The sequence below is a fragment of the Mus pahari genome, chromosome 14 (assembly GCF_900095145.1).
Source record: "Mus pahari chromosome 14, PAHARI_EIJ_v1.1, whole genome shotgun sequence".
In the NCBI taxonomy this organism is placed as follows: Eukaryota; Metazoa; Chordata; class Mammalia; order Rodentia; family Muridae; genus Mus; species Mus pahari.
In genome coordinates, this window is record NC_034603.1 from 28,749,095 (window position 1) to 28,767,233 (window position 18,139).

Below are 18,139 nucleotides of genomic sequence, written 5' to 3' on the forward strand. Positions count from 1 at the left end.
CGCCCATTGTCTGGCGAGCAAGGGGCGGCACGGCACGGCGGGTACGCTCACGTCGTGGGTCGGGCGGGCGTCCGTGGCGTCCCGCGCCTCCGTGCAGGCCCCGCCCCGCGCCTCAGGACCGGCGGGGCCGGGCGCATCCCGCGGCGGTGGCGGAGGCGGGCGCAAGATGATGAAGTTTCGGTTCCGGCGGCAGGGCGCCGACCCGCAGCGCGAGAAGCTCAAGCAGGAGCTCTTCGCCTTCCACAAGGTGCGGCGGCGGGGGCGCCGGCGGCTCAGGCGGGCCACATTGGGCCGCCTCTGCCCTGCGAGCGCCGCGCTGCTCGGGTGTGCCTGGTCGGGGTCTCGGGCAGTGCCCCGCGCCGTGCCGCGTCGTGCGCTTTCGGGCTCCTGGTCTCTGAACCTCTGATATCTCTCCCGGGTGTCCCTTGGGCTCAGTGGGGTCCTCCGACCTCTCTGCCTTTCTCTCTTGGCCTCTTTCTTTCATTTTTGGTGTGTAGCCCGGCTCGGCCGAGGGACATCCAGGGCCAGGTTTTGTTTTTCTTTAACTCTTAGGCGGGCGAGAGAAGGAAAAGTGGGGCTGGGAAATCCCAGCGCCTCCACTTTTCTCCCCAGGCTCTGGGGTTCCTAGTTCAAGGGATGTGTTGGTCTGTATGCTTAGCTGCATTTCAAACCTTAGTGCCTCAGTTTCCCCTGCCATGAAATGAGGCCAGTGGCTCTCTTGTGGATTCTGGATCTCCTTGCAACCCGGCCAGCCATCCTGACCATACTAAAGTTGGAGAGACCCCGGGAAAGGCCTCAGCTCCCACCTCGTCTGCTCTGACCAGTATAGAGTCCCCCAAGCCTAACTCTTAATGTACTGGTGGGGCTCGGGTTAGATGTTACTTTTATCCCAGAGCCTGTGTGCATCCTGCTGTTGAGGATTCGATTTCTCCTTTCTTTTACACACGTGAAAAAAATTTGAGGTTCAGGAGGGAGAGGGCTGCTTATCTTTTCTTGCCTTGCTGTGTGATAGCAGTAGAGTAGGAGTTTAGAAGCAGCTGCTACTGTCCTGAGCAGAACTTAGGGACCCTGGACTTCTCCTAGGAGGCATGTTTCAGAGGAAAGCCCTGCCATGGCTCAGTTTTTCTTGTTGAGATCTCAGACAGCAACGATGGGGGTGCCCGGCTTTACAGACACCATGACTAAGAACCTGCCAAAGACCTTCGAGGAGAGGCTCCTCAGATGGGAGCCTCTTTTTGGCTCACTGTGAGGGTGCACCCCATGAAACAAGAAGAGTGGGTCTTAGCCAGTGAATGAGGTGTGTAGTGGGGACCTCTACAGTTTTTGTGATGAGTCTCCGAAGCATGGCTCCCCCTGGCTGGTGCTATAGTGGTAGGAGTTGAGGAGGGTGAGGCCCGATTTGAGTGGCCAGCAATGATAGGAGATAGGTCATCTTGGGGAAGGGGTTTGATTGCCAGAGGGGGTGTTAGGAGATCTCTAGGGAATAAGCCCCAGATTCTTGAGTTTGGGCTTGTGGTCCAGGGTGAACAGTGGGTATTGGGTTTAAATCCAGCTCAGACCACAAATTACAAATTGCCTATGGGATGTGCATCTCCTACTAGTTTGATTTGGATCCCTGCCTCCTTGGTGCCAGGGCACGGTGGGCAGTTCTTCATTGAAGGGGTGGTTTATTCCCTGGGAAAGGATGAGGACGGAAAGCCAAGACAGAAGAGCAGAATATATAGTAGTAGTTCAAAGGGTTGGCTAGTGCTGTGGATAAAGTATGGTGTGATGAGGGTGTGGGAATATGGACTGGGATGATGACGTAGGCGGGACCAGTTAGGGAAGCCTTTCAGAGCTGGTCATTTGGGAGTGCCAGGTAAAGCCCAGTGTGGTGGGGGAGGGGACAGAAGGAATGCAGAAGATGCCAAAGCTTTAGTAAGAGCTGCCTTGACAGAGAGCAAAGGGCTCTGGGGTGGGAGTCAGGTGAACTGGGGTGCCCAGAAAGGGACCACATGGTGAGGACTAGGCTTTGGCTGTGGATCAGAAAGCATCTCCTGGAGGGCTCTAAGGAGAGGAGGTAGGGCTGGCTGGCTGGTTTCCACAGGTGGCTGAGCACTGGTCCAGGCAGGCATTGGGTGGGCCTGGAGCAAGGTGTGGGAAGGGTTACTTTTGTGTGCCTTAGAACTAAGATAATAGAGCTCAGGAATTGATTGGAGTTGGGGTGCAAAGGGTAGGCACTAGATAGGGATCTAGCCTCTTCCATAAAATGAGCCTGGTGATGCCCACTAAGGACTGTGGGGACTTACCGTGCTGCCGTGTTCTGATGTCTCTTGGACACTGAACTCTAAGCCTGGGGCTGACAAGAGGAAGTCAGGTCTAGACAGGGCATGGCAGTTCTGTGGGAAAGGGAATTCCCGAGCCAACTGCCGTGGTTGGTTGGTTGGTGGCCCTGATCTCTTGGATGGCTTGCTGTCACTGCTAAGTGGGGGCAGGCTGGATGGAGTACTGTAATCAGCCCAAGACTGCTTAGGTAGACTGCCACCCCAGTTATCCCTTCCCGATGGCTAGCTCCATGTAGATGGCCTCTTGTATGTATGTATGTATGTATATATTTTTGGTTTTTCGAGACAGGGTTTCTCTGTATAGCCTTGGCTGTCCTGGAACTCACTTTGTAGACCAGGCTGGCCTCGAACTCAGAAATCTGCCTGCCTCTGCCTCCCGAGTGCTGGGATTAAAGGCGTGCGCCACCACGCCCGGCTATGTATTTATTTTTGAGACAGCATCACATTATGTGGTCCATGCTGCCCTCTATCTTGGGATCCTCCTGTCTTAGCCTTCCAAATGCTATGATTATAGCCATGTGCTACCAGTCCATATTTGACATCTCTTGAAGGTATTCATGTCCCAACCACACTTGGGCATGGGTGGGCCAGTGGGAAGAGGCGCAGCCACACCAAAGGAAGGAGTAGGTGTTGGAGCTTAGTGTCTAGGGAAGAGCCTGGCCTCACAAAGAGCGGAGAAGCAGGTAGGTAGCATCAGCATCGACGTAGACAATACTCAGGTCCCAGGTGCCGTCCCCACCTCTGGACGGCACCTTCTGGGCAGTTAGAAGCAGAAGTCCCAGGGTATGTTGCTCATGGAACCCTTTCTTCCCTCATAGACTGTGGAGCATGGCTTCCCCAATCAGCCGAGCGCCTTGGCCTTCGACCCTGAGCTCCGCATCATGGCCATCGGCACCAGGTCTGGGGCCGTCAAGATGTATCCTTTGCTCCTGAGGTGCTCACTTTACGCTGGGGTGCTTCATGGAGACAGCCGTGCTTGTTGGGGCTTCTGAAGAGGTCACTGTGCCTGTGTGCCTGTGAGGACTCCTTTCAGAAATGAGAGGGTCTTTTGGTTGGGAGATGGGTGATTGGAGGGGAGGTCGGTTTGCAGTGACAGTAGCTGTCCCTTGTGCTGCCTTTCAGCCTACCAGTTCTTAGGTAATCCTACCATCATCTTGGCAACTGTGACTGGGGCAGTTAGGGGTGACCTGTGGGTCCTGGTGAGAACAAGAGCACATGTACACACACACACACACACACACACACACACACAAATATGAAGACCCCATGTGTTCAACCCAGGGCGCGAGGGCAGTGCCAGGCTCAGCATGGTGAGCGCAACACTGCCCCCATCTGGATCCCAGTGCTATACAATGGGCTGAGTGAGCTGTACAATGCCGGCATTTTTCTGTAGTCCAGGGTGGGGGTGGGGCAACAGGCTGCTGAATGTCCCCTTACTCTGGAAATAGCACCCTAACCTGCCTTCAGGAAAACGTGAGGTGCAGAGTCTGGCTAGAAGCAGCTCGGTAAAGGTCCCCCTCCACCTTCTCACCAAGAGCTGGAGCACTAGGTTGGAGTGGGAATGTGGCCTGAGGTTTATGAGGCGATATCCCTTGTCAGGGAATGTGGCTGGAGGGGGATGTCCGCTGTGGGCCACTGGGTGTGTGGTGGGCAGTTAACAGGATGAGCACTGCTTGCCATTCCCATGGGTGCTGTGCTGCCACTCCCCTTGCTGTCACCTTGTACCGGGTTGGAGGTGTCCACATCAGAGGTGTCCACATCAGAGGTATCCATGGTCTACACTGCCAGATCCTCAGAGCTGTCCTTGTAGGAATTGTCCTCGTGCTTAGTATACATGAGGAAGCCAAAGCCTAGATTCCCCCTTCTCTTTCCTCTTTCCTTTAAATTCCTGTAGCCATGAGCTCCTGAGATTGGGAAACTGAGGCCAGAAAGTGCCACCCTTGGTCTCTAGAGCCTCCCCTCCCCCTGCAGGGCAGTCTCATCTCCCGGGAGACCGTGCTTCCTGCCAGCTGCCCCTGTCCTCCCTTTGTCATCCCTGCCAGCCTCTTCAGGGAGTTCCAGCTCAATATCCAGGCAACTGCTGCTTCCTTGTCACGGGACGACATCACTGACCCATCTCTTAGCTGTCTCGGGTCCCTTCAACTTTGCTGCCCTCCATCAGTCCTGGAGTTTCTGGGTCAAGCAGGTCTCCCATCTTCTAGTCTGTGTGCTCGTCTGGAAGCTGAGCAGTGGAAGCTGTTGGCTCCCTGCTGTGGAGGGAGCTTGGGGTTCTTGGCCATGGTCAAGAGTCGTTTGATCAGGCGCTGCTCTGTTCTGCCTAGGGCTGTTAACCTCCACTGCAAGTCATTTGGTCCGTGCAGGTGCATCCAAGGCCTCGTGTGTACCATGCCGGAGCCAAGGTGCTGAGCAGGTGTTTAGTTTTATCCCATCGGCACCAGCTTTCTGGTTTGAGTCATTGGCCTGCTGTACAGATGGGGGCTTGAAAACCTATATCAGTACCCTACTGGGGGGGCGCTGTGTGGGTTCTGTGGGCACCTCGGATACAGGAGCAGAGTTGCTTTAGGAAGTGGGGGTCATCAGGAGACTGCCAGACTCCTGGATGGGCAGGTCCTGTCTGACTGTCCTAGCTTGTCTGCATGTTTGTTCTTGACAAGTTACCTTAGCTATGGTGCACCTGGAGTGGAATTTACAGGCCTACATCGGGATGCAGCCACCGTCACCCAGATGCATTTCCTGCCTGGTCAGGTGAATATCGACTCTCCTTTACCAGGATCAGGTGGTCCCCTCCCCTTCAGGCTATTCCCATTTTGGTCTCTGCTCCTTCCCATCAGGGCCGCCTCCTGACCCTGCTAGATGACAGCAGCTTGCATCTCTGGGAGATCATCCATCATAATGGCTGTGCCCACTTGGAGGAAGGCCTCAGCTTCCACCCCCCCAGCAGGCCCAGTTTTGACAATGCCAGGTACTGGAGGACCAGGCTGGGGCCAGCCACTGGGCAGAGGGATTCGAGAGGAGCCTGCTCTGCTGAGGCAGCGCGGACACAGTTGGGCTCTGCTTCAGGAGCCCTGCCTGGATGGAACCCTTTTTGAAGTTTTATCTTTTGAAGATAGGGTTAGAGGTGTGGCCAGCTGAAACTGAGACCAGTGGGCAGAGGCTGTGCTTCCCACTGTGGGAGCCTTTAGTTTTGGGGGTCCCGGTGAATAAAATGTTATATACTCAACTCCTTAGACCTTTCGGCTGGCACAGTACCCTCTAGGGATTTGGGACAGTTCTGTGCCAAGGCAATATCAGCAAAGTCTCAGGCTAGCCTTGAATTTTTACTGATCCTCCAGCCTCAGTCTTCCAAGTACAGGGTTACTGGTGTGTGCCCCCATGTTTGACCTTCCTGCTGGTTTCTTGAGTTGGGAGAGGCCAGGCCAGGGTTGAAGTCGGGAGGGTTCTCCAGGGTAGGCTTGGTGAGGTGCTAGCTGGATGCCTGGTTGTGCACAACAGGCCGGGCTCCCCAGGTAGAGAGCCTTGCCCTCAGGTGTGCTGGAAATAGCTGCAATGGGATAGTCTTTGCCCACAGGTTAGTTCCTGGCCTGGCCTGGTCACTGTTTGGGCCCCTGATGTCTGAGGTATCTGGAAGGCTGGTATTGGGGACCCTGGCTGGGCAGTGCTATGAATCTGCCTGAGAGAAGCAGGGTAGTGAGCTGTGAGTCTTTTGAGACCTGGAGAACTTATTTTTATCCCTTTGCTGCCATGCTGGGGGATAATTGAGTATTCTAATTACACTGCACATAGCCTTCCCAGGGTGTCAGCCTGTGCTGTGAACAGGCCCTGTGAATGCAGAGAGGCATAAGAGAGACCATAGAAAGGGTCCAACCTGTTCTGCCTTCCCAGCAGGAAGATGGGCTTACCTTACTCTTTCTTCCTCTTTCCTGCAGTTTCCCTGCCAGTCTAACCCGTGTCACTGTGGTCCTGCTCGTAGCTGGCAATACAGCAGCCCTGGGAACCGAGAGTGGTAGCATATTCTTTCTGGATGTAGCCACCCTGGCACTGCTGGAGGGGCAGACTCTCAGCCCAGATGTGGTTCTGCGCAGGTGAGCAGGAGGCAGGACGGCCTTCCCATTTCTGGGAAGTTCTCCTGACTCACTGGGCACTCTCTGCAGTGTGCCAGATGACTACCGGTGTGGAAAGGCCTTGGGCCCTGTGGAGTCACTCCAGGGACATCTGCAAGACCCCAGCAAGATCCTTATAGGCTACAGTCGGGGCTTACTGGTCATCTGGAGCCAGGCCACACAGTCTGTGGACAACGTTTTCCTGGGTAACCAGGTAAGCGAATGAGGTTCGCGTGCTGCTCCTCCGGGCCCTTGGCCGCACCTGCTGGCTCATGCCATCCTATCCTCACTCATAGCAGCTGGAGAGCCTGTGTTGGGGCCGTGGTGGCAGCAGCATTATCAGCTCACACAGTGACGGCAGCTATGCCATCTGGTCCACAGACACTGGCAGCCCCCCAACGCTGCAGCCCACTGTAGTGACCACACCCTACGGTGAGCACTGGGGAGGCTTGAGCCAAGGGTGGGGACTAGAGGGCCAGCTGGCCTTGAGGGTACTGCATAGCCAAATCTACAGAAGGAGCTTCCGGGGGGCATCGCTGGGTATGGGCCATACCTTGGGGAGAGGCACAAGGGTGAGGAATGGGAGGTCTGACACTCTCCCCACCCCCAGGCCCCTTCCCCTGCAAGGCCATCAACAAGATTCTGTGGCGGAGCTGTGAGTCAGGGTAGGTAGAGGGGCAGAGTGGGAGGGGCTTGTTTGGCTGGGGACTAGAGGATTAGGCTCCGGGTATATAGGGGTGCAGCCCTGACTGGGTTATCCGGCATGTGCCCTGTTCTCCAGGAGCTCCTGGTTCACATGGCCTCCCTCCCCTTGCAGAGACCACTTTATCATCTTCAGTGGTGGCATGCCTCGAGCCAGCTATGGTGACCGCCACTGTGTGAGTGTACTGCGAGCAGAGACACTGGTGACCCTAGACTTCACCTCCCGTGTCATTGACTTCTTCACGGTGCACAGCACACAGCCAGCGGATGGTGAGTATCCCACCTCTCACCCCAGCTGGCCCAGTGTGGCTTTAAGCTGAGCTCACTCGCCCAATTCCACAGAATTTGACAACCCCCAGGCCCTAGCCGTGCTTCTGGAGGAGGAGCTGGTGGTGCTGGACCTGCAAACGCCAGGCTGGCCAGCTGTGCCCGCCCCTTACCTGGCCCCACTGCATTCGTCAGCTATCACCTGCTCTGCCCATGTTGCCAATGTCCCCAGCAAGCTGTGGGCCCGCATTGTAAGTGCTGGTGAGCGGCAGAGCCCACAGCCTGCCTCCAGTGCCTTGGTGAGTGTGGGTGTCTTGTGTCTCGGGAGGGGTGGTGAGGGGGGAGCTGTTCTGGTGGAGGGTGTAGTCTAGTCCAGATGGAGATGAGAACTCGGGAGGCACGTGGCCAGGATGAGAGCGAGACCTTCAGCCTAACTGAGCTCTTGTCTTTGTTGCCTTTCTTAGAGTTGGCCCATTACCGGGGGCCGGAACTTGGCTCAGGAACCCTCGCAGCGTGGGCTGCTGCTGACCGGGTAGGTGTGGGTGGCAGACAAGGCCCAGCACCTATGAGGCCTTATTTGTTTTGTGAATGTCCCAGATTCTTTGGGTGCTGAAGTGCTCTGTGACTCAGGCTTAGTCCTAGTGAATCCAATCTGGGTTGTCCCTGTTAGGAAGCCTCCCTTGATTCTGGCTCAAAGCCCTCCTCTCCACTTCCTCTTGGCCTGGGCCTGAGTTCCAGCCCAGCCCAGGCTCCACCCACCTGGCTTGCCTGCCATGGACTGGAAAATCTGGGTTGGCCTCTGCTGACTCCACCAGTCAGGTGCTGGAAACGCCAGGCTAGGTCGGGGCACTGGTGACTCAGGCCTCACTAACTGCCCTGCCCTCCCTCCTGCCTGTCTGGGATCCTCAGGCCTCTCAAGGCAGCTTGCCCTTTCCTGTTGGGAGCTGGCTATAGCCGCAGGGATGCTGGAGAGCATGAACCACCTCATTCTCTAGTTCCTTTCTGACTGTTGGGGCACCTCACTGACTTGGGAGCCCAGTGGCTCTGCAGCTTGTCCCAGTGCTGTACCCTACTTTTGTCTACTCTTCTCCCTCTCCCTACTTTCTCCTCTTTTGACTCCCAGCCTTTCCATCGCTGTACCTGCAAGGCTAAAGCTTCTTGCCCGTCCTGGGGTTTGTGGCATGTGCTATGATTTCTGGGTACCCGTTGTTCCTCTCTGCCAACTCCTAGTTGTCCAAGTGGTCATTCATTTACCTTCCAACCAGTTTAAAAGGCTCTCAGGGCATGAGAACCTATTTATCCTGCATAGTGGGTGCTTCCTGCTGTGTACAGTAGGTACCTATAGTAGCCACTGGAAGAATAATTGAGAGGGTGTGGATCTCCCGGGGCAGGCTCTGACACTCGCCTTCTCTACAGCCATGAGGATGGCACTGTACGGTTCTGGGACGCCTCTGGTGTGGCACTAAGGCCACTCTACAAACTGAGCACGGCTGGCCTCTTCCAGACGGATTGTGAACACGCTGACAGCCTGGCCCAGGCTGTGGAGGATGACTGGCCGCCCTTCCGCAAGGTGCCTCTCCTCCCCGTTCCCCTCAGCGCTGGCCTTTGAGCTGGTCATAGCTCTGCCCTGCATCACCATTCCGTCTTATCCCTTCAGGTGGGCTGCTTTGATCCCTACAGTGATGACCCTCGGCTAGGAATCCAGAAGGTTGCGCTTTGCAAATACACAGCCCAGATGGTGGTGGCCGGCACTGCAGGCCAGGTGTGGTTGGTGTCCTCAGATGTGGCTATTGGGGAGGCTTTCTGCAGGAGGTGGCCCTGCAGGGTGTGGTGAAGTAGAAGGCAACCAACGTGGGCGGTAGGTCAGAGTGGGAAGGGAGCACCAAGGAAGGTTGGGCAGGGGTGAGGACAGATGCAGAGTGTGGGGTGCCATCACAGTGTGGGGTGCCATGGCTTGAGTAAGGGTAGGGCAAGCACAGAGGCTTGAGGCTGGGAGAGGAATACAGGGGTCCAGATGTGCTCCGCAACCACAGGGCCTAGTGTGTCTGTCACAGAGTACCTGTGCACTGACTGCACACAGGGCCCAGTTTCTACTCATTGCTCAGTGGAAGGCAGACTCAGGAAGGAGTCACAGGCTCCAGGAGGGCAGAGGCCAGCATATTATGAGGTCACCACAGCTCAGTGAAGGCTTTGGTACATAGTAGGTATTCAGGGGGTATTTGCTGGGTAGGTGAGTTATGGTGCCACTCTGGCACTCTCCAGATAGGTCTAGAATGCCTCTTTCCTGCTGTGTGGTTCAGGTGCTGGTGCTGGAGCTCAGTGAGTTCCCTGCAGAGCATGCCGTCAGTGTGGCCAACGTGGATCTTCTTCAGGATCGTGAGGGCTTCACCTGGAAGGGCCACGAGCGGCTGAACCCTCACACAGGGCTGCTGCCGTGGCCTGCCGGATTCCAACCTCGCATGCTGATACAGTGCCTCCCACCCGCTGCTGTCACCGCTGTCACACTCCATGCTGAGTGGAGCCTTGTGGCCTTTGGTACCAGTCATGGCTTTGGCCTTTTTGACTACCAGCGCAAGAGCCCTGTGCTGGCTAGGTATGTGGCACCAGGTGGCCAGGTGGGCGGGCAGCCAGAGCCCTGAGAAGGTGGTCTGGGACTCAGTTTCCTTTCAGAGGTTGTGCAGAACAGGCTGGTTGGGAAAGCCCTTGTAAACGCTCTCCTCATGTGAGAGAACGGGTCAGCTCTTGCAGCTGCTGTGGCCACAAGCCCTAGCGCCATGCTGCTCTGGCCCCCCCGACCTGGTCTCAGATACTTGGCTTCAGGAGAGCAGGGGTGCAGTGTAGCTCCATAGCACAGCTGGCCCTGTCATCCCCAGGTGCACCCTTCACCCCAATGACTCTTTGGCCATGGAGGGGCCACTGTCACGGGTGAAGTCCCTCAAGAAGTCACTGCGACAGTCATTCCGGCGAATCCGCAAGAGCCGTGTCTCAGGCAAAAAACGGGCTCCTGCTGCCAGTAGCAAGGTGAGTTGGGGCTGGCAGCCATGTCCGTGCCCTGGCCCAGAGCCCTCAGGTCTGGTCAGGTGCTGTGGGCCCCGTGGAGTGAAGCGAGCCGCAGGTGCATGGACGCGATGCCTGCTGGACATGGGGCAGAAAGGGCTCTTGGAAGAGCGTGTCTGAGCGCCCCTGGCCCTCCCAGTTACAGGAGGCCAATGCCCAGCTGGCCGAGCAGACCTGCCCACACGACTTGGAGATGACACCCGTGCAGCGCCGCATCGAGCCTCGGTCTGCTGACGACTCGCTCTCCGGTGTTGTGCGCTGCCTCTACTTCGCTGACACGTTCCTTCGAGATGGTGAGGCCAGGGTAGGGACCTCTGTACTGGGGGGAGGCGGTGTGAGGAGCACCTTCTGTGTGCTGAGCTACACTTTGGGACACCTTGGCAGCCAGCCACCTGTAAATAGCCTCCCATAGGAGACATGTTTAGGGGTTTGTAGAGTTGAACAGAAGCAAGGGAGCCATGGTGAGGTGAACTGTGAGGTGGATGGTGAGGGCCAGGATGGCTGAGGTCCTGTGATAGGCAGGAGGCAGAGGTTGGGGACAGATCAGGCAGAGCTGGTGCTGCCATCATTCAGGGACTCTGTGGGAGCAAGTCCTCTCTGTGCCTCATGGTGGTGGTTCTTTGGTTTTTACGTTGTATGATACTAAGTTTGAAACAGAAAATAGTGTGTAGTCCCCTGTATACTTGAGGTACCACCCAGTGTGTCAGCACACTCATTCTTTCACTTTTGTTTCTGTTGATTGCTTGTTTTTTAGACAGGGACTCACCACATAGTCCTTCTGCCCGATTCTTGCCTCAGCTCAGAGATCCATCTCTGCTCCTGAGGGTTGGCATTGAAGGAGTGTGCTGGCATGCCCAGCCTTGCAGGAGGCACTGCGTTTTCTGGAATGAGTTGAGGGTGTAGCGTGTTGAGCTGGTGGTATCTGGTACTAGGTTGTGGCCTGATAACCCCTTGAAAATGCCCTCAAGGTGACTCGTGCCTCTGGATCTGGACTGGTGTCTCCGACAAGTGGGTTGAGGCCACACAGCGATTGTAGACTAGGAGGGCGCACTGGTCCTTGCAGCCAGTTAGGAGGGCGAGGGAGAAGGGTCTGTGGGAATGGGCTTTCAGAAGGCCATCCTACTTTATGTGTCCCCCACAGCGACCCACCACGGGCCCACCATGTGGGCGGGCACCAACTCGGGCTCTGTGTTCGCCTATGCGCTGGAGGTCCCAGCAGCCACAGCAGGTGGAGAGAAGCGGCCTGAGCAGGCAGTGGAGGCTGTGCTGGGCAAGGAGGTACAACTGATGCACCGAGCGCCCGTGGTGGCCATTGCTGTGCTGGACGGTCGTGGCCGGCCACTGCCTGAGCCCTATGAGGCTTCCCGGGACCTGGCCCAGGCGCCAGACATGCAAGGCGGCCATGCTGTGCTCATTGCATCCGAGGAACAATTCAAGGTGAGCATCTGTGGGTGATGAGGATCCATTCAGGCCCCCAGCTTGGACCGGTTCCCCTACCTGCTGAGACCTGGATCCCTCCTACTCCATCAAAGAGCCTTCAGCCAGTGGAAGGCCCTCGAGCGCCTGTGCGCATTCCCCCTAAGGCCTTCTACCTCACAGCCTTCTCCGAGAGCTGGTGGGAAGCCCTTGAATCTTGGTCCGTGAGAGTACCAGGCATAGGACATACGGATATGTCACGTGATCTGGCCAAGGGTGGAGATGAGGCACAGGGTGAAGCCTTGGCTCCTCTGTAGGCCACCTACTAGATGACTGGTTAAGTGAATGGCCTGTGATACACACAGTTAGATTGAGGCCTGCAGGGCCAGGTGGGTGTCTGCAGCAGAGTTTTATGGTTAGGACTAAGCTGGGCCTAACTCTCTCTGTCTGTCTGTCTGTCTGTCTGTCAACAGGTGTTCACACTGCCCAAGGTGAGTGCTAAGACTAAATTCAAGCTGACAGCCCATGAAGGCTGTCGTGTGCGGAAGGTAGCCCTGGCTACGTTTGCCAGTGTGATGTCTGAGGACTACACTGAGACCTGCCTTGCCTGCCTCACCAACCTGGGTGACGTCCATGTCTTCTCGGTGCCTGGCCTGAGGCCTCAGGTGCACTACTCCTGTATCCGGAAGGAGGACATCAGCGGCATCGCCTCCTGCGTCTTCACACGCCACGGCCAGGGTGAGGCGGGCAGGCCGGGGATGAGTAGTGGGTACACAGAAAGCCTGGGCGGCCAAGGGTTGGCGGTGGCAGTGTTCCTTATATGTTCCTTCGCCCTTTTCTCCTGCCCATAGGCTTTTACTTGATTTCTCCATCGGAATTTGAGCGCTTCTCACTGAGTGCTCGCAACATCACAGAACCACTCTGTTCTCTGGATATAAGCTGGCCCCAAAATGCCACCCAGCCCAGGTTTGTAAAGAGTGGGTCCTTTAGCCACCTTGTGTCCTGTACTCCCTTGGTGTCAATGCCCATTTCTGGTTTGGGGGTCAGATGCAGCACCTGTAATAGTTAGTCCCCTTCACACTCCCATCTTTTTCTGTAGCCACAGGCTTCAAGAGTCACCCAAGCTGAGCCAGGCTAATGGGACCAGAGACATCATTCTGGCCCCGGAGAGCTGCCAAGGAAGCCCTAGCTCTGCCCACAGCAAGCGAGCCGGTGAGAGGGCACAGAGATGGGGCAGGCATTGAGGGTACATGGGGGAAAGGGGTTAAGACATAAGCTCAGAGCCGGGCGTGGTGGCACACGCCTTTAATCCCAGCACTTGGGACACAGAGGCAGGCGGATTTCTGAGTTTGAGGCCAGCCTGGTCTACAAAGTGAGTTCCAGGACAGCCAGGGCTAAACAGAGAAACCCTGTCTTGAAGAGAAAAAAAAAGATATAAACTCTGGTTCCACTGAGCCAGGGCTGGAGGGCGCCTGAGTGTGCACACGCGTGTCCTGTGTGCTCTGTCGTTAGTACCTGGTCTCTAGGGGCACAGCAGATACTGAGCAGCGTTCCTTCCAACAGATACCACGGAGCCACCCGAGGCTACTCTCTCGCCTGTGTCCATTGATTCAGCTGCTAGTGGGGATACCATGCTGGACACGACAGGGGATGTCACCGTGGAATATGTGAAGGATTTTCTGGGGTGAGGCCTGCTGCTCTCTCCCAAGCCTCCATCCCCAGGGCGACTAGGGGGTCTTCTTACCCCAGCCCTTCTGATTACTGCCCCTCCCCAGCTCTCCTGAGGACTCTGAGAAGAACCTGCGGAACCTGGAGGCAGATGATGCTTGTCGGGCCTACACCCTTCTGATTAAATGAGGTGCCGTGGGGCAGCCTGGCCTTACCACACAGCAGCTGCCATCCCTCACTCCAGCTGGAACCCTGCAGGCCTCTCTAATGGTGTCATTCCTTGAAGCCTAGCTCTTCCTCTGGCTGTCAGGCATAGGGGACCCACAGTCATGAAAGGGCCTGGCAGCACTGAAATCCTGTGCATTTAGAAGGCCACCTCTGATCCTGTGGGTGTAGGAGTTGATGTTTATCTGGTTCATAGAGCCCATTTCACAGAAGAGTCACTGAGGCTGATAGGTCCTGCCTATTGAGCCAGTACATGGACCTTATGTGCCCCTACCATATCTTGCTATGGACCCAGCCTAGCTGGAGACTGGAGCTCTCTGGACCTCAGTAGCTAGTGCCTCTGCAGCCTACATTGGGCATAGATAACTAACCATACCCTCTTCTACTTGGTACCCTCCTAGATCCCCAGCAAGCCCATCTCAGGCTGTCACTGAAAGGGCCTGCCTACCCTGCAGGCAGGAATGACCTGGGTTTGCTCCCCTTAGTCGTCACCATCTGTCGGTCTTGCCTAGCCCCTTAACACTGACCCTTCTTACTGATGCTGGGCCCTGAATACATCCCAGCTTCAAGCTCGGCTGGAGGGTGCGAGCATCCTCTCCCACTCCATATTGTACTGCCTTTCTCCTCAAGCAGAGTATTTTTCTAATGCCTGGACTGCGCTGGCCAGTCATTTCTAAAGCAGTTTTGGTACTTGCTCCTGGCCTGTGTGTATTGTGTGCTCATGTGACTAGAGACTGCTGGGCATCATGACTGAAGTCAGTCAGAGGTGTGTGTGTGCGTGTGTGTGCGCGGCAGTGAGGATGGGCTTCCCTGTAGATGTCACCTTCGGCTTTTCTGTCTTTTTTAAAAAACTAGTTGTTTTAATATTAAAAGTACTGATTTTTTTAATATTGAAAATAAAAGCATTTAATATCTTTTAAACTACATCTGCACACATGTGGACACACTGGTGGGGCTTGGGGCTGTGTGCTGCTTGCAGGCTGTGGGTAGCTGAAGCAGGTACGAGGAGGCCTCTTCCTCACTGGAGTCTGAGGTCATAGCTACTGCCTAGGCCGGGGCTTGGCGGAACGTGCTCCAGGCATGGAAGCAGCGGGTGAAGGCGCGCTGCTCATTGCCTTTGCGGACCAGGCGCAGGCGACGTGGCCGCTCATGTTCTTTGGAGCGGGTGTGCTGGATATATACCTGGTAAGGAAAACAGTGGGCCTGGGTAGTCCTCTAAGGCCTGCTGGACTGACTACTGTGCCCCTTCCTAGACGTCTGTCTAGGATGAGGGAGGGACAGGTGGTTCCTGCAACCGTCAGGCTGGCTTCAGTGATCTCCCTTTCTTACCTGGCAAGCCTTCAGACTCAGTTTGATCTCCACTTGGCTTGTCTGGGTCCCAACCCACATGTAGACCTGAGGATAAAGAGGATGAAATAGTCACATGGGTTTCTTGGTCCTTTTGATGTTTATAATACTAAAAACTGAGCCCAGGGTCTTTGTATATGATGCTTAGTGTTCCACATTTGGCTGGTGGTAAGGCTGCCCCTGGCCCCAGTATTCCCAGCTATAGCATCTCATCTTAATCCAGCAGGCAGGCTCTGAGGTGGGAGAATGTCTCACTTCTTGGCCATTGTCTAGCAGCATGATGTCATCGTCTGCCAGGTCATCTTGGCAAAAGTCAGAGCATTTCTCAGTCACGGCGAAGTAACCCTTCTCATTGGAGCACCTGACGGGCAACAGCCAAGGTGAAGGGCGAGGTTAGAAGGATTCACCTGAGGAGCCCCGTGTGCTTTGTGTCACTGTCACAGACCTTGTGTGTCCCAGTGCCTGCACAGAAGCTAGAGGAGGGACGGGGGGCACTCACCTGAAGAGCCTCGTGTGCTTCATGTACTCTGCGTCATCGTCGTAGGGTTTCTGTGCACCAATGCCTACCCAGAAGAAGTTCTCTGGCTCCTCGCCTTCATTGATGACCTGTGAGAAGGGCTGGTCAGTCAGGGCCCTCAGCTGCTCTCCCCTTCCTGCCTGCCCCCACCTCTGTCACCTGTTTGCTGTAGGACGCATCAAACATGGTGTTCAGGATGTCCTCTGCCAGCTTGGCTTCGTCAGGGTCTGATGCCCGGCCTACCCAGGCATACACAATGCCTTGGTTGTCCTCGCTTTCAAAGGGGACCTGGGCATGCACGAGTGCTTGGGTCAGCTCGATTCTTGCCCACCACCCTGCTCTGCTGTCCTGCCCACAGCCTCACCTTGAGGATGAAGCAGAACTCAGAGTTGAGAAGGCTGGAGTCAGTGTTAATCTGGATGCACCTGGGGGAGGGGGTGTGTGTCAGCAGTGTTCCCTCCACCATGGAATCCTGTCTCCTCCCTAAGCCAGGTACCCACCGGGTGCAGAGGGCACTGCCGTTGGTGCGGATCTGATAGAGGGTCGGCTGAAGAGTACCCTGGGTCACCTTCCTCTTGCCACGGTGAATGATGAACTTTCTTTTGAAATGGGATAGGAACTTGGGGTTCTCCTGCTGCTGTGTCATACGTACTACCTGGAGGTCAGAAATGCTGGGTAGTTCCCTGGACCCTGCCTCCCCCTTCAGGGGTCAAGCTTCCTCAGGCCTGTTTAGATCCCAAGCATAGGCTATGGGGCACAGTTCAGGGCTGTGTGAATACACACCTCCAGCTTGCCAGGGAAGAGGCTCTCAAACTTCTTCTGAAGACTGAATGTGAAGGTCAACCAGCCCATGTTGGAGGCCTCCCGGCCCTGCCAGAAGTAAACAATGCACTGAAAGTCCTCCTCTGGCTGCTTTTCCTCTGCCTCGGCTGCTGCTTCCTCCCCTTCTCTGGCCTCTCCTGAGGCCTTCCCCTCCTTGTCTTCTGTCTTCTCTTCCTCCTCGTACTCCACGGGTACCCAGTACCTGTGATTCAAATAGTGGTGAGCAAGGGTTGCACAGGGAAAAGAACAAGAGGCTGAGGTTTTGCTCTGGCACCTGCAGAGGAAGACATAGCAGTCCTGTGTGTAGAAGTGGCCAAACTCCTCCTCTGGCAGTCGAGTGAACTTGCGGCCCTCCAGCACGAAGCCCTCCATGCCATCCAGGTCCTCATTCCACTCCTCCATCAGCTGCTCTGCCTGTTAGCCATCACCAAGGAGATCTGAGCACCATGCCGTGATGCTGTGCAGAGAGAGCATCTCCCTCTCATGCCCCCCCCCCAGGGCCTCACCCACCTCAGCCAGGGGCATGGGGGGCTGCCGAGGTAGGAAGAGGGCAGTGAGGTCAGCCTTCATCTGGTCTTTCTTCTCAGTGTCACGCTTCACCTTCCCAGACAGCCCTGGGCCCTGTAGCACAGCCTCTGCATTCCGTGTGTAGTCTACTGTCAACACATCGTCCCAGTTCTTGAACTTGGCCTTGAACACCTGTGTTGAACAGTGTAATGCCATAGCTGGAGGGGTACAGCACAACTGAGGTCAGAGGCTGGAGGGATCATGCAGGCCTGGAAAAGCTGGTTAGCACTCGGGGTAGCATCTACCAGGAGCTGGAGCTAGGGCTCAGAGAAGTGTAGCTTAGCAAACAGAAGTTGGGACAGGCTACAGAGTGAGTGGTTCTGCAGAGAAGTGGGTTTGGCACTTCTGTTGTACAGTCGGCCAGCAGCGGAGGGGATAGGGCATGATGAGCAAGCCTCTGGGTGTGGGGCATACCTGGGCCTCGGTGCCCTCCAGGCTGCGGCTGACCACTGTATGTCGTGGCCGGTGTAGCATCCCACACAGCTCCTGGCCCAGTTTGAGTGCAGCGGCACGCACTAGGCGTGGGGACTTGCGGCCCAGCCAGATGAATACATCGGACCAGCAGTCCAGGATGTACACGCATCGTGTGTCCAGCAGGCTCTGCAGCTGTAGGACAAACAGCTGGAGGTCAGCACTGGGAAAGCACAGAACTACACAGGACCCATGCCCAGCCTCCTCTATCTCACCAGCCTCATTCCTGGCATCAGCTCCACCTTGGGCCGTTTTTTGTGTTCCACTGAGAGCTTGTAGTTGATCTGTGGAAGCTCCAAGTAGCCCAGACCCAGGCCCACCTGGCAGGAAGAAATGATGGGAATGGCAGACCCCACCACATCTGGGGCCTGGCTCCCCACCTTGCTGTGTTCCCTTCAATATGAATGGCATTTTAAAGAGCTCTTACCAATAGAAGGGTTTAGTGTTTGTTGGTTTCTTTCTTAGAGCAGGGAGCAGGGAGCAGTACCAGGGCTTTGCCCATACCAGGCAAGTGCTCTGCTACAGAGTCCCTGTCCAAGCTAGTGGAAGGGCATTTTTAAAATACCCTTTTTGTTTTGTTTTGTTTTGGTTTTCAAGACAGGGTTTCTCTGTATAGCCCTGGCTGTCCTGGAACTCACTTTGTAGACCAGGCTGGC

General features: G+C 55.9%; 2 protein-coding genes across 7 annotated transcripts in view; one reads left to right on the forward strand and one right to left on the reverse strand.

The window, feature by feature from the left end:
* Llgl1 (LLGL scribble cell polarity complex component 1) lies at window positions 1–14,683 on the forward strand. 5 transcript variants are annotated; one of them, XM_021212627.1, is made up of 22 exons: window positions 1–247; window positions 3,143–3,240; window positions 4,988–5,069; window positions 5,156–5,286; window positions 6,251–6,406; window positions 6,476–6,638; window positions 6,721–6,856; window positions 7,035–7,089; window positions 7,242–7,396; window positions 7,469–7,692; window positions 7,858–7,925; window positions 8,810–8,963; window positions 9,051–9,155; window positions 9,694–9,986; window positions 10,267–10,414; window positions 10,590–10,743; window positions 11,592–11,887; window positions 12,340–12,604; window positions 12,718–12,832; window positions 12,972–13,078; window positions 13,430–13,550; window positions 13,642–14,683. In XM_021212627.1, exons 1-22 carry the CDS (start codon window positions 167–169, stop codon window positions 13,721–13,723), a joined length of 3,189 nt encoding a protein of 1,062 aa, XP_021068286.1. In that variant the 5' UTR covers window positions 1–166; the 3' UTR covers window positions 13,724–14,683. The 5 variants fall into 5 exon arrangements, with proteins under 5 accessions (XP_021068286.1, XP_029401493.1, XP_021068288.1 ...); XM_021212629.2 differs by having other exon boundaries at window positions 3–247; window positions 12,966–13,078; XM_029545632.1 differs by having other exon boundaries at window positions 3–247; window positions 10,596–10,743; window positions 12,966–13,078.
* Flii (FLII actin remodeling protein) overlaps window positions 14,639–18,139 on the reverse strand; it is a 13,737-nt gene continuing 10,236 nt past the window's right edge. For both annotated transcript variants that reach the window (XM_021212625.1, XM_021212624.1), the window contains exons 19-30: window positions 17,699–17,803; window positions 17,427–17,618; window positions 16,956–17,144; window positions 16,720–16,859; window positions 16,407–16,647; window positions 16,124–16,278; window positions 15,988–16,048; window positions 15,783–15,911; window positions 15,606–15,712; window positions 15,362–15,467; window positions 15,089–15,154; window positions 14,639–14,941 (exon numbers count right to left, since the gene is read on the reverse strand). In XM_021212625.1, the coding sequence (XP_021068284.1) occupies window positions 14,807–14,941; window positions 15,089–15,154; window positions 15,362–15,467; window positions 15,606–15,712; window positions 15,783–15,911; window positions 15,988–16,048; window positions 16,124–16,278; window positions 16,407–16,647; window positions 16,720–16,859; window positions 16,956–17,144; window positions 17,427–17,618; window positions 17,699–17,803 (1,626 nt within the window). In that variant the 3' untranslated portion in view covers window positions 14,639–14,806. The remainder of the gene's footprint in view (window positions 14,942–15,088; window positions 15,155–15,361; window positions 15,468–15,605; window positions 15,713–15,782; window positions 15,912–15,987; window positions 16,049–16,123; window positions 16,279–16,406; window positions 16,648–16,719; window positions 16,860–16,955; window positions 17,145–17,426; window positions 17,619–17,698; window positions 17,804–18,139) is intronic.